This window comes from Triticum dicoccoides, chromosome 2A, assembly GCF_002162155.2.
Source record: "Triticum dicoccoides isolate Atlit2015 ecotype Zavitan chromosome 2A, WEW_v2.0, whole genome shotgun sequence".
In the NCBI taxonomy this organism is placed as follows: domain Eukaryota; kingdom Viridiplantae; phylum Streptophyta; class Magnoliopsida; order Poales; family Poaceae; genus Triticum; species Triticum dicoccoides.
Window position 1 is genome coordinate 554,537,246 of NC_041382.1, and position 14,868 is coordinate 554,552,113.

General features: G+C 40.5%; 1 protein-coding gene across 1 annotated transcript; it reads left to right on the forward strand.

Annotated features, from left to right (window-relative positions):
- The first annotated feature begins 5,203 nt into the window (after positions 1-5,203).
- Positions 5,204-14,432, forward strand: LOC119355332 (synaptonemal complex protein ZEP1-like). The gene is made up of 20 exons (XM_037622119.1): positions 5,204-5,421; positions 5,517-5,712; positions 5,814-5,863; positions 6,953-7,160; positions 7,234-7,359; positions 7,720-7,818; positions 7,919-8,595; positions 8,788-9,036; positions 9,131-9,259; positions 9,333-9,401; positions 9,497-9,607; positions 10,487-10,594; positions 10,669-10,779; positions 10,851-10,937; positions 11,266-11,337; positions 11,422-11,514; positions 11,649-11,732; positions 11,812-11,874; positions 13,038-13,139; positions 13,951-14,432. The coding sequence occupies exons 2-19, from the start codon at positions 5,556-5,558 to the stop codon at positions 13,134-13,136; spliced, it is 2,592 nt and encodes an 863-aa protein (XP_037478016.1). The 5' UTR covers positions 5,204-5,421; positions 5,517-5,555; the 3' UTR covers positions 13,137-13,139; positions 13,951-14,432.
- The last annotated feature ends 436 nt before the right edge of the window (positions 14,433-14,868 follow it).

Here is a 14,868-nt window from a genome sequence, read left to right on the forward strand (position 1 = left end):
CGCCAGGAGCTGATGGCGATCCATGGTGCGATGGTCGTTGTGCGTGTTGACTCGGAGGAACACCTCGCCTCTGCCACCGCCGCCGACTTGGTGCAGGCTCTGGCCCAGATGAAGTCCCCCAACGACTACCCCCAGGACTTAACAGGTAAGATCTGACCAGCTAAATCTCACCAATACCACTTGCAACGGCTATGATTTGTACGATTGATGTATTAAGCATGTTCGTCCCTTGTTTATTTCAGTACTGCACACTATGTGATGTTCAAATATTACCGTGTCCAGCTCAATTTCACCAATACCAGCAACAAACTTACAATACATGATTCGAGATATCACTAGAGATGTTGTCCATTTGCTATTTTTAGTGGATGCTAACCCTATTGTACTTAACATGCCTGTTCATATACTTACGCAGGGTCATAATGGCTGATGCTTTTGTTTGCCGTCGAGATGAGCTGCATCCCATGTCTTACAATATTTCACATAATTTGTGCAATTGCAGTTTAACTTCTACCATTTACTAGTTTCCTGTAGGTACACATGTCAGTGGCACTGATCCATGCTTCGACCCGGAGGAACAGCTCGCCTCCGCCGTCGCTGACTTTGGGAGAGCTCTAGCCAAGATGAAGTGCCCCGACAACTACCTCTCAGGACTTACCAAGTATGTACTCTCCAGTTCATTCTTACCAATACCAGTTGCAATTAATGGCTATGTTCTGTACGGTGTATTAAGCATGTTCTAGTAAACATGCCTAGCATGTTTTTGCTACTTTCCCTACCTTTTTATAGACATTTGGGCCATTATCTGCTCTGGAAGCACCTGTCTTGTGATGTTTAACTGTGCCAATTGCATTTTTATCAGTATCGGTTTCAATGTCTATTAAGCCTGTTGCAATTAACAGCTGGATCCATTTTTAAATAGTTGTATTTCAATGGCTACAAACTTACAAAATATGACTTAGGATGTTGTTAAGCCTGTTACAATTAACAGTTGTATCCATTTTTTAATCTGTCCATTTGCTACCATGCTACTCTCTGCAATGAAGATATACTAGAGATGCTGCCCATTTGCTATTTTTGGTGGATGCTAACCCTATTGTACTTAATATGCTTGTCCATGTACTTACACAGGGTCATAACGGTCGATGCTGTTGTTTGCCGTCGAGGTTAGCTGCATCCCATGTCTTACAGTATTTCACATCATTTGTGCAATTGCAGTTTAACTTCTATCATTTAGTGGTTGCCTGTAGGTACACATGTCAGTGGCATTGATCCACGCTTCGACCCGGGGGAACAACTCGCCTCCGCCGCCGCTGACTTTGGGCAGGCTCTGGCCAAGATGAAGTGCCCCAGCAACTACCTCTCAGGACTTACCAAGTATGTACCCACAAGTTCAATCTTACCAATACCAGTTGCAAATAATGGCTATGTTTTGTACTGTCGATGTATTAAGCATGTTGTAGTAAACATGTCTAACACATTTTAGCTATTTCCCTATCTTTTTATAAACAACTGGGCAATTATCTGCTCTCGCAGCACCTGCTCTGTGATGTTTAACTCTGTCAATTGCATTTTCATCAGTATCAGTTTCAATGGCCATTAAGCCTGTTGCAATTAACAATTGCATCCATTTTTAAAGAGTTGTATTTAAATGAATACAAACTTAGAAAATATGAATTAGGATGTTGTTAAGCCTGTTGCAATTAATAGTTGTATCTATTTTTTAATCCGTCCCTTCGCTACCGTGGTACTGTTTCGAAATGAAGATATCACTACAGATGCTGTCGTTTTATTACCATTTGCTATTTTTGGTGGATGTTAACCCTGTTGTAGTTAACATTGGCTTTCCATGTACTTACACAGGGGTACAATAGGCGATGTTGTTGTTTGCCGTCGAGGTTAGCTGCATCCCATGTCTTATACACCATCTATTCCTAAATATAAGTATTTTTAGAGATTCCAATATAGACTACATAAGGAGCAAAATGAGTGAATCTAGATTCTAATCTAAACTATATCTATAATTCTATATACATCCGTATGTAGTTCATATTGAAATCTTAAAAAATACTTGTACTTAGGAACATGGGTAGTTGTATTTTACATCATTTATGCAATCTCAGTTTAGCTTCTAACATTTACTGGTTGCTTTTAAGTACATATATGAGCGGTACTGATCCACGCTTCGATCCCTTTTGCGTATGGGGCAATGAGATATTCATGAACAAGCGTCAAGTGAGGAAACTAAGAAAGATTGTTAGGCGAAAGAAACGGTTATTGGAATTAAGCTCTTTATTTACACTTTGTTAAAGACAACAGTGAACTTTAGGACGGTGAGTAATGTGTTGCCTTTTCCCCCTTCCCACAACAAGTTACTTTATTAGATCTCAGTATTTGATATTTTTCTCTTTTTAGTGGGTTCCGAAGCTACTTACTGATGATTACCTTGCAAACTACATGACCGGAGTGGAGGCAACTAAGATTAAAATATATAATTCATGCTACCATGATAATGCTCTAGAAGTCTTTCTGAAGGCAGTGAAGGATGGATGAGCGATCGTCACAAGGGGTTGGACATTATGGGCATTCCGCTTCTTCAACACCATCGGCAGCCAAAATGATTTACACTTGTCTCTTCACCTTTACCGCCTTTAAATATTGTGGTTCATCATAGTTAATTGCTGCCTAATCCTGTAATTACTGAACATATTATACTGGAAATTTTATTTATGGATTCATTGTTGAACCATTGTGCTGAGAATTTGAATCGCATGTTTCATATTTCAAAATTTCCAATTAGAATAATAAATTATAGGAAAAAGATTAAAAGAGAACAGACGGTCATGGAACTTTGCAAACGATTCTGGAGTAAAAAGGCTTGTGATGGATAGCCCAATGCCACATAGTTTCCTACATCAAATCGTGTGTGATGTAGTTAATGAAAGCAAACAGTTGACCCAGGCAGAGCGTGTGTGATAATTATACCTTTCACACACGAGCGTATACATAAAACTGTGTGGGATGTACATATGAACGGAAACGTTTTCCCTGGATTGACTGTCTGAGATGTACATAAGAATGGAAACGTATTCCTTGGATTGACTGTATGTGATATACATACGAACGGAAGTGTTTTTCTGGGATTCACCGTGTAGGATGTACATACCTACGGAAATGATTTTCTCTAATTACCGTGTGGGGTGTACATACCTACATAAATGATTGGGTTTCGATGCCTCGTCCGATCGCACACGACCCCAGCCTGGATCCCAGGAGGGCCTATCCCCGATGATTTCTGGATCGTGTGGGAAGGACACCCTATCGCACACACTCACTTGGCAACGGTTCCAAATGTCGTCGCGGAAAGGGGTTAAAGACCGTTTGTTTAGGACTGACGTGTACCAGTGACTCTATGAGTGAATCAAGGTGGTAGAGATGGTGATGGGATGGTAGCGGGGCAGAGAGCGGAGCGTTGTAGCGGTGGCAAGTAGATGGAGATCAGCATGGCAATGGGTACCCGCAACCCGCGAACCCGGCGGGTAAAAATCCTATTAGGGTAAGGGTTTGGAACAAATAAATACCCATGGGTTTATAAATGGAGAAAAATTGTACCCATCCGGTAAGCCGGGTATGTGTATGGGAATGCAATACCCATACCCGTGCACCCGCGTACCCGTATACCCATAAACTAATTTCTTCTAACATTAGGCCCCATGTGTCATTCACTAAAGGAACCTAGCCATTGTAACCTCAACCCAAAATCCTCTCTCCTTACGCATGTGCATGAACTTATTTAAATGTGTTGATCTTGTTTTGTGAACTCACGGTTCTGTTAATCTTATTATATAGTCTCCTTCGGTTCATTATTTCGAACAAGGGGATGCAAAATTACCTTCAATAAAAGAAAATTAGAGAAAATCGTATATGTCTTGTTTGTCTTGAAATTAAAAAAAGAATAGGTGTGAATGTTTCTCTAAAAATTCACGTACATGCTACTCACCCATGTATTTCATGCTTATTGCTACCCATTTCTGAAAATCAATATCATTCTTTTTATTCCATCGCACAACAAATCATCATCTATATGTGCTCAAATGCTAAAATGTGGTATATATGTATTGAATGTTGAAGTATACATGCGAAATGTTAGGTATATATGTGTAAATGTTGAAAAATACATGATGAAGTGTGAACTGGGTAAGGTGATTGAGATGGGTATTTTTTACCTGCGGGTATTACCTGCACCCAGCCGGGTATGGGCATGGGAATAGTTTGAAACCCGATGTGCGGGTACGGGTACGGGTATGGGCAAAAAATAATGACACAGGTATGAGTTTGAGCGACCATTACCCGCACCCGAACCCGGCGGGTGCCATGTTGAGATGGAGACAAGGGCAACCGTATCGGTGGTTCTCGAAGAGGAACAGGGGAAGCCTCGATGACAACGTGCGAGTAGGAGGGAGGGCGGCCATGACGCCGGCGGGCCGAGAGGAGCGTGACGACAATGGCGGAGCAGGAGGTACCGCCGGAAAGGAGATCCACCGGCGGTGGTAGGGCGGCAGACGGGCGCGGGTGGCAAGCAGAAACCCTAGCAGGGGCGCTCGGGAGTGAATGAGGTAGACCGAACACAACCGACTATAGTGGGCCTACCGACAGCGATACATCCACTTACAAATGAACCAATCAACGCCCTCCAAAGCCCCAATGAACCAGATCCCAACATTTCGTGGGAGCTGTAAAAAAAATACTTCATCCGTTCCAAAATTCTTGTATTAGATTTATCTAAATACAGATATATCAAATATTAAAACATGACTTGATACCGGGAGTACTAGTACATCGCTGCCCTGAAAAAAGATAACAGATAACAGTAGATCGCTGCCCTGGAGCGTGTGACCGTAACCGACATACGCGCATTGGTCTCGTTGCAACGATTTTCCTGTGCTTTCCCCCACGAAGGAGTTTTTTAGTTTTTTTTTTGGTGAAGGAGTTCTTTTAGTTTTTTTTTTGAGAAATGAAGGAGTTCTTTTAGTAACCCCACGAAGGAGTAGGGGACACGGAAATGTATTCCGAAAGAAGCCCACAAGAAGTAAACGAACCAACAGGCCCAAAACCGAGCCGCGCGGCCAAGCGCGCGAACTCTGTAGCGCGGAGTCAAAACCCATCCCCTCCACCGTCCTCTCCGCCATTTCGTCCAGTACCTTCCTCCCCCCCTCTCACTCCTCCGCGGCCCGTGCGCCCCAGTGCTGCGGCCGTCGCCGTGACGTAGCATAGCGTCGCCGCCGCCGCCGCCGCCGCCGCCTCACCCCAACCCATCCGCCTCTCACGCGCGTCGCCTCCGCCGTCGCCGTTCCCGTCCTACACCTCACCGCGCCCCCGCTATCTCAACCCCGCCCGCGGTTTTATCCGTTGGTTCCCGAGGTACGAGCATTTCGACATGCTGCGACTAGTTAAATTCCACCGACCTCCAGAAATTTGGGGTGAACCATCTAGATCCTCTCCTGCTCTGGCCGCAGTTCTCCCGCCCCCGGCGAAACCTAGGGTTCGGCGACAGGATGCAGAAGCTAGGGCTCTCGGGGCTTAGGGGCCTCGATGGGTTCCGATCTCTCGCTGGTGCCACCTCTACGGCTGGGAAGGCCACGAACCCCAAGCCCTCGTCGGATGCTGGAGGTAGCACATACGGGAGCTTCGCCAACCTTAAGATCACAGCAGGTACCGATTTGCTCTCTCTCTCTCTGCTTTGATTGAGGAGGCTGTTTATTTCGTGCGTTGCACTGATTTCCCGATTCCTCTTAATTTCTGTCTATTTGCAGAGAAATTAGTCAAGGAGCAGGCTTCAGTGAAGTCTGATCTAGAAATGGCGGTACATTTCTGAACATTATGCAGTTTTTGGTCATCTGTCGGGCACTTGACTGAGCGAATTCCTACCATTCAATTGTATGAACTGCGAATTGTTTCTGAAATTTAGCCAAACATCCTGTCACCGTGCCACTAATTAGGTTTCTGCATAGAATTGTTATCTGTTTGGGTGGAGCCGATTGAAGACCATCTGTCTTCTGGTTCATCAATGCCAAAATTGCATAGTTGTATGCTATGTCCCAGTTGTATTACTCTGCTCGCATAACACAAGGGTAGTTTTTCTGTTTCTCGTTTTGTCTTGGATCCTGTGATGTTTTTTATTACTCTGTGTGCAAAACAGATGAACTGCAGTATCCTTGTTAACCCATTGTTTAATCATGTATGCAACATTGACATGACAGTGAAATGCTAGACCAAAAAAGGTGGTAGCACAGCATACTAATGTGAAACTTTATCGTTCTGGGGCTGCATGTGTTATATGTAGTCTGAATCTCATGATTTATGCGTCCTTCTGCGGTGTTTAGATTCCCTTTATTTCCCCATATGTTACATATATGTAACTGTGCTAAACCTATGGCATGTTATATGAAGCATACTCGGTGTTTGTTTCTCTGGTAGTATCCATCCTTTAAAGTGTTGACCTATTTTTGTGAAGGAGCTCTGTATATTGCTCACCTGGAAAATATAGGATATGTTTCTGTCTTTAGGTTCTGCTAAACGTATGGCAGATTAGGTGAAATTCCGATTTCTCATTTCTCATTTATCTTATTTCAATGGGCTTATTTCTGATGGCTAGTCCTGAACTTATTTAAATACAGGCTTGTCCTTTATAATCACCACCGTGTCACAATGACTTATATGCTTGTTGCATCTAGTTCTATTAAATTCAGAATGTCATATGTATGAGATTTTGGTTACCACTTTACCAGTCACCCTTCATGCTTTAGATGTTCCAGTGCTCTGCTGTCATGGCATGTTGGCTCAAGTACAAAACAAAATTATATCATATTGCAGTATTTTTACATAGCAACATATTAAATTAGTTTCTCACAGAATATCCTATTACTGATGCACACGCGTTATATAACTTTAGCATACCAAGCTGAGAAGAGCAACAGAACAGATAAATATGTTAGAAGCAAAGCTTCAACAAGCTGTCAACGAAAACATGAAGCTTAAGGTAAAGCAGACTGAGGATTCGAAGCTCTGGCAGGGGCTAGATTCAAAAGTTTCCTCAACAAAGATGCTGTGCGATCAGTTAACTGAAACTCTGCAGCAGTTAGCAAGTCAGGCAGAAAGAGGTAATGTTTTTTGTGGCATTTTCTCATGCACACCTGTTGTTTAGATCTAACTGGCAAAACAATGCAATGGCAGCTGAGGAAGATAAGAAGTTTTTCGAGGGGATGCTTGGGAAGAACTCTAAAGCTTTAGATGAATTGAACTGCTTGCTGCATGATTCCTCGGCAAAGCTGGAATGTGCAGAACAAAGCATCATGTCAGGTCGGTTTGTCTCTTCTCACTTCTCAGTTAGTGCCAATCTTTTAGAATGCTGACAACTAGGTAACTCACCACTATACACTGCATATCGCCTATGTGCGTGCCCCTATCTGCTATACTGTTGTTTATGCATCTAAACTCTGATGTCATTTTCAATTCTGTGCTTATTTATATGATATGCTTATAGATAGAATAATTAGCAGTCTGCTAAATATATTTACAACTTTTTTTCGAATTAAGGAGCAAAGCTCCCAATTGATAACACATCAGGTCTGTTTTTTGCTGACCCCTCAATAGTGAAATGTTCAGCAGGAATATTTACATAATAATGTGATAACATTGTCAACTGTCCCATTTACTCAGGTAAACAGGAGATTTTGCGGATCAAACAAGAGAAAGAAGAAATGGATCAGAGTTACAAGGAACAGCTTTACGCAAATGATACTACCATAAAGGAAAAAGGTAAGTGTTAGCTTTTCTGTACCAATTTACTGAGGAGACAAGTCATATTAGCGAGCGGTAGTGATAACAAGCATTAAGCTGTCTTTGCTTTCTAATGCAGATTCTCTCATCAAACAGTTGGAGGGTTCAGTTGAAGAAAATAAATCCCGCTTATTGTGTGCTGACTCCCGCTTGCAGTGCATGGAGCAAGAGTTAAAGCTAAAGCAAGATGTTTGCATTTGCCTGAAAGAAAACCTTGCATCTGCTGAAAAAGAAAAGAATGACTTGGAGCTTAGGAACCAGAGATACAGTCTGGAAGTCGAAAGACTGTACAAGGACAATAAGGATGCTAATGAATTGCTTAGCAGTTTTGTGGCTAAGGTAGCTGAGCTAGATAAAGAGCATGCATCAATGTCAAGGCATGTCGCTAGATTGCTTTCTTCATTTGATAAGTACTATGGAATGGTCCAAGAGGAGAAACTGCTGATAACAAGATCTGCTAAGGACAAACTGGAACATCTTCAAAACCAGTTTGTAGATTTGACATCAGAAAATAGTGGTCTCAACAGTGAAATTGGAGAACTGAAGTCCAGAATCACAGAGTTACAAAAAACTCAAGAAGCTGTTATGGTTCAGCATGTAGAAGAATGCCAAGTGGCTGAAGATAAAATCAGAAGACTGGAGTCTGAAGCAGAAGTATCTGCCTCCATTGTGAATTCCTTAGAAAGGTTATCTTCGGAACTACAAGGGAGAGTTCAAAAGTTACTGGAGGATTCTAGCCTTGCTGAAAATCAGAAGGTTCGCAACTAGCTGGTTACGAATAAACAGATAACTGCTACTCCCTCCGTTCCGAATTACTTGTCGCAGATATGGATGTATCTAGATGTATTTTAGTTCTAGATACATCCATTTCTGCGCCGAGTAATTTGGAACGGAGGTAGTACTATTTAACTTGTATTCTTCCTTACTCATGAAATTGGAATTTTGCAGGAAGAGCTGTTACAGAAGACTTTGAAGCTAGAATCAGATAATCAGGAGCTTCTAGGCAGAGTGCAGTCAGTTTTGGATGAGAAATCTAACGATACAGAATCACTGCACAGCGAGATTGCTAAGCGTGACCAGCAGGTTGACACACAAGAAAAACAGATCAGTGAGCTCCGCAGTGTTCTTGATGAGAAGGAACAGTTGTATATTTCTTCTGTAGAAAGAGAGAAGAGTTTGGAGGAACAAAAGTTACAGGTTTGTGTTTATTATATCTTGCAATCTCATGATGTAATGATCTGTAGAGTGTAGAACTGTAGGCAACATATAACCTTTTCAACCTCTTGCCCAGATCCAAGCATCACTTGCTGCCACAGAATGTCAACTTACCGAGGCCAAAAAACAGTACGATCTCATGCTTCAGGGTAAACAGATAGAGCTATCAAAACATTTGAAAGAGTTGTCACTCAGAAATGATCAGGTATCACATTTCTATTTATTGTGTAGCACTTCTCTTCTGAATCACAAATGACAGTCTACAAATGATTTTCCAGGCAATCAATGTCATCCGTAAGAAATATGAATTAGAAAAGGTAGAAATCATTAGTGCTGAAAAAGAGAAGGTAAATCATCTCTTCCCTTTCAAAGTTCTTTATGCTAGATATTTGGTATCTTAATATGATTGCTACTCTGTCTATCCTACTGTTCTGAATTTCAGGCAGAAAAACTCATAAGGGAAATGGAGCACAAATGCAACGAAAAGATATTAGAGAACAAGCGAGAATCTGAGAGGTGCTTGATGCGTCTTAAGGAGGAACATGCCGCAGTGGTAGGTAGAGCTAGTTTGGTTTCTCAATAAAGGCTACATTTATTTTGAAACAAATAAATATTCACAATCTAGTTATAATGACAATGCATGTACCGATTTTGATGGAATATGTTAGCACTAGAGTAGTAAACAAAGTAAGCTGAACGGTTCAGCTTAGCCTTCAGATAGCATGGATACATAACCGCATGTCAGACTTCTAAGGAAGTTTGTTCTTGCACGTTGCTCACTGTTGAAGAGGCTTTAATACCTAAAAAACTGCCAAGTTTTCTTGGTATCTTGTATTCTTGCTCTAATTAGACTTGACATGTAAGCTGTATAGGAAGTTATACGGAAGTACTCGCTGACATCTAAATGAGTTCAAAGTATCTTCAAACTGCTTTAGAGTAACATTTCCATCCACTTTATCTTTTATTATTTAATTATCTGTAACATACTGGTGAAAAGTTCGAAAACCACACTGTATATTTCACCAATGTACATTACTCCCTCTGTAAGCTCTTATATTTCTTACTAATGATCTTTAGACTGGTTTAAAGCATCATGAGATCTTAAGCAATCAAAATACCTGATGTTTGAAGTGGAAAATTTACCAGAAACCACTTTATATAGTTGTCTAGCAATAGAAGCAGTTCAGAGATGCTATTTAGTATAGGTACAGATAGAGCTATGCTCAAAATGCTGCTGTCAATCTTGGAACTTCCATAATCATATTGTTACCAGTAGAATCCTTCATTATAGCACCAGTATACACTTGTCCAAAAGACTGTTTGCATGGTGTCAGTCTGTCAGGACTAGGGAATACTGCATACTATAGTGAAGATGTACAGCAGAGCTGTTTTTCTCCTGAAATGACAACGGAGGTTGTTTCCTGATATCCAGGTGGCAAGAATTCAACAGGATAATGAGCTTAAGGAATCAACTCTTCGGGCTTATCACAAAGAAGAATTGCAGCGCATTCGTTCTCAGGGTGAGAATGAATTGAGGGAGGTCAGTCATAAGTTGAACCAGATGTTTTGATAGCGTCAGTTTTTTTAACTAACTAAATCTGTAAAAAAATGTAGAGGCTGTCGTCGCTCAGACAAGAGCATGAAGCTCAAATAAAAACAGTGAACATTCGACATGAAGAAGATTGTCAGAAACTACAGGATGAACTGGAGCTTCAGAAGTCAAAGGTGGTGATTCTTGACACCTTTTTCTTCTGAAGGCTGTGAATCGAAACTATACTGAACAGTGTTTGGTGCAGGAGGAGAAGCAAAGAGCATTATTACAGTTACAGTGGAAAGTGATGGGCGAAAGTCAACAAGTTGATCAGGAAGTTAATTCTAAAAAGGTATATGCTCTTGTCAAGCCTGGTAACTGCATTTCACTATTTTGCTAAGCAATGTGTATATGGTATCTATTTAATTTTTGTTGCTTGGTGGCAAAGCATGTTAAGAATTCAAGAAAAAAATAGCCGCATATGTTCTACTTGAAAAATTGCTTATTATAATTTCGTTATTTTGGGGCAGGATCACTTAGTTTCTCAGTCCATATCCTGCCCTTTTACTATTATAATGTTAGCCATTTGCTGGTTTTCCTTTCTAGTTCATCTCATAATTAACTTGTAGGCATTCATTATGAAATAATTAAGTTACAAATTCTCTCTTCCATTGATAAAGAGGAGAGATCCATATGTCAGAAAAGAAAGTCAGCTTCAGTTGCCAGGTCCAGGTCCTGAGACCAAACGGAAGGTAAGATATCTTCTCTTCAACGATAAACTTGATTGCCCCGCATTTTAGAAACTTCAAACTTGAATGTTCTCTGTTGTGTTTCAGGATGTAAACATATCTGGAGTTATACACTCGCCAATTTCTAACGTACTGAGGAAGGTAGAGAAAGCAAGTCAGGATGTTACTAATCACAGAAAGGTGATTTTTGTTACATATAGATTCTTTCTTTCATCCATTTTTGGGTATGAACTAGGTTCCATTTTCAGTTAGTCTGAAAATGCATCTTTACATGCTGTGTATTTTATTGCCATTTTTGGCATTCCTTTAATTAGGTAACACACCATGAATATGAAGTGGAGACAGCAAATGGAAAAATCACAAAGCGCAGGAAAACTAAGAGCACTGTCATGTTTGGGGTACAAGTTTTTCCTGTTTTTTCTTTGGGTTTGATTGCCTGCCTGTTCATTCATTTTAATACTGTCTTTTATCATCCAGGAACCGAATACTCAGAAGTCATTGCAAAATACTCTTGACAAGGATGTTACAAAAACAAGAAAGGTATGATGATCAGTACAAACTAGATGATACCCCACACGTTGTTGCGGGAATTGCTTGTAATATATTTCAGTAAGATTTGATTAGAGATTGGGTTAATTAGATAAATGCCACTCCAATTATGTCTATTCATAAAAAAATGCCACTGCAATTACCAAACTTTGAAAAACGCCACTCCAGACTTTGAAAAATGCCACTGGAAATGGCATTTTCCAAAGTTTGGAAATTGCAGTGGCATTTCTTGGAATCGCCAGATTTGGAGTGGCATTTATCAAATTAACCTGTATAAGGGTTAATTACATAAATATGTTAGTGGGGATCAACTACTTAGTTATATAGGATAACTGTGTACTTCAACTTCCCAGTATTGATTTTCAAAGGTTTAACCAATACTTTTGTATTAACAGACTTTCCAGTTTAATGTTTCCTCAGATGGACGCTCTTACAAACATAATCTTAGTTGGTTTTCTTGAAATCCTGATCCTAGCTAAATGATATGTTCTGTTTGATTATTCAAGAATGGTAACTAATTGTGTTTCTCTTAAGAAGTCATGCATCTTACTCCCTCCGTTCCTAAATATAAGTCTTTTTAGAAATTCCAACAAATGACTACATACGAAGCAAAATGAGTGAATCTATACTCTAAAATATGTCTACTACATACATCCGTATGTTATAGTCCATTTGAAATGTCTAAAAAGGCTTACATTTAGGAACGGAGGGAGTATTTACTATGGCACATTGAACACCACTCCATGTAGAGTTCAGACTGTAAGCCTGGGGTGCAATGCAGCCAGGTTTTGCTACAACTTTTCCTTAGACTGTAGTCAGTGATATCATTCAAAATGTGAGGAAAATGTTGTTCGAGTGTTTTTACCAGTTAGTCTCCAATGCTCCACAGTCCACACTCTTTGTTTCCTTGTTATTCTCTTGTGACGTCACCATTTTTTTCTCTTGGTGTACCCACTGTATCTAGCAATGTTCTGAGTAAGCATGAAAGAAAACAATTTAAAGCATTAGCCATGCTCTGCTTTTCTACAGTGATTGATTTTGCAATAAAAAATCTGTTCAGAAACTGTCTATGGACAAGCATTCTGAGCATGATGATTCTCTGCGTGACATATGTTCTGCATTACTTTTGACATTTATGAATTGGCATTCTGCAGGTTGTTGCAGGATCCCGTCCCCATCCTGCCAATATTGGTGAATTATTTTCTGAGGGCTCCTTGAATCCATATGCTGATGACCCTTATGCATTTGGCTAGAAGGTAAACCATAATAATATCCCGCAATACTGTTGCAGTTCGTCGTTTTTGGAGACAGCGTTATAGCAATCTCACACCCAACATTTGCATCTTTTAAATATTCAAGTTGTCACTTGGAAATAGTGTACGTCCAATCAGGCTTAGAATTTTGTAACTTGTGTTTAATAAGAATACAATCACCTCCTTGTACAACAGATGGATGTGCTAAGTAGTGTTTAAATCTAATAGATATATTGAACTATAAACTGTAATCATGCTCTGGAAATGGTTATATGATTCGACAAGTTTACTGAGTCCAGAAATATTGTTTTAACAGCAACCGCTCTCAACTTATTTTCGCCATGGCACCATGGTTAGTTTGCAGTTTGGGGTTACAAACTTTTCCATGCTGCTTATTGCCAACAACTGATCAGAATGGCCCGTTAGTGCATTATAGTTTCTTGGTTTGCAAACATTTTCTTGACAATCTGGACTTGATCATCGGTGTAGAGGTATATTTTCCGCAACAAGTAATTCAGGACGGAGGGAGTAGTATTTTAGTTCAGTAGTTAACCAATCTATGTACTCTATAGAGGGTATCCTATGGGCTTTCTTTAGAACACATGTGTCTTCAAATTTTGATACATTTATAGATGGTGTAATTGCCTTCCATAGTTACCTTTGTTTTTCAGCACAAGAATGATCAATTTGCTGACTATTTGATCCATTTTCATTTCTAAGAGCTGGGTGTTTCATATGCATCTCAAGTTTGATGTTATATTCTGTTCCAGATAAATTCACTGCTCCTGAATTGAAACTACACCTAATTTTGCAGCTCACGTCTATTGGTGCTGATCTTAAGAAGCATGGAAACGTAATCTGGATTGCATAATTCCCTGCTGCCGCCAGGTCTAATCGATGATTTTGCTGCCTGCCCTGGTCATGATATCCGATCATCCCAGTGTTCATATGACTGTTAACAACGTGCGTTGGTGTGTCTGGAACATTTCTATGATGAGCACTGTGAGTGGTTATCTTGTACGCTGGTGCGCTTGTGTAAATAAACCGACCTCGTCATCTATGGAATAGAGAATTTCAACAGGAAATTACTGCCCAACGTCCTGATACCTTTTTGGACTGCTCTTTGTAGAAGGCTGAAAGATACTGTGCTGCTGCTGCCATATTAGGCTTAGTCGCTTTGGAGTTGCGCTGATCGTTATACCCACGAACCCTGTTTGTGTATAAATGCAGTAGATGCCTCGATGGGGAAGTATGTTAAATTCAGTGTGTTTCCATTTGGTCATGAGATGCATGAAATCTCAGCCTTCCTGTCGTTCCTCACTATTGTGTTTGTGACCGTCCTTGTCGCACTGTCCTGCTCGAGCCTTGGGGCTGTTTTGGTGGAGGTCCAGCCTCCAATGGCGAGGAAGCGATTGGTTCAGGACGGCTAGCTTAGAGTGTGGAGGCATTCGAGCTCCGACCGCATCTGTATGCTTGTCTATTTTTCCAGTAAACGACAGGTGAACTGCCATTTTTTGTCAAGCGAAACTGTTCATGATATAGGAGCAACTCCAATAGCTTGTGTAAAAACCTTACCATAATAGTTTGGACATGGAATAATAAAAACAAGTTCACTGTCAAACCTGTTAGACCTTTCAAACATGTATGGAAAGCCAAGATCCCTTTGAAAATCAAAATCTGGCTGTGGTTGATTTGGCATAATGCTATAGCCATGAAAGACAATGTGATTAAT

What these genes read in the sequence shown, in the direction of transcription:
- LOC119355332 (XM_037622119.1), top strand. Translation starts at nt 5,556, where the DNA reads ATGCAGAAGCTAGGGCTCTCGGGGCTTAGGGGCCTCGATGGGTTCCGA. An exon ending in GCCTTGCTGAAAATCAGAAG is followed by an intron (nt 8,596 to 8,787) that starts GTTCGCAACTAG and finishes GGAATTTTGCAG; the next exon opens with GAAGAGCTGTTACAGAAGAC. An exon ending in TGTCACTCAGAAATGATCAG is followed by an intron (nt 9,260 to 9,332) that starts GTATCACATTTC and finishes ATGATTTTCCAG; the next exon opens with GCAATCAATGTCATCCGTAA.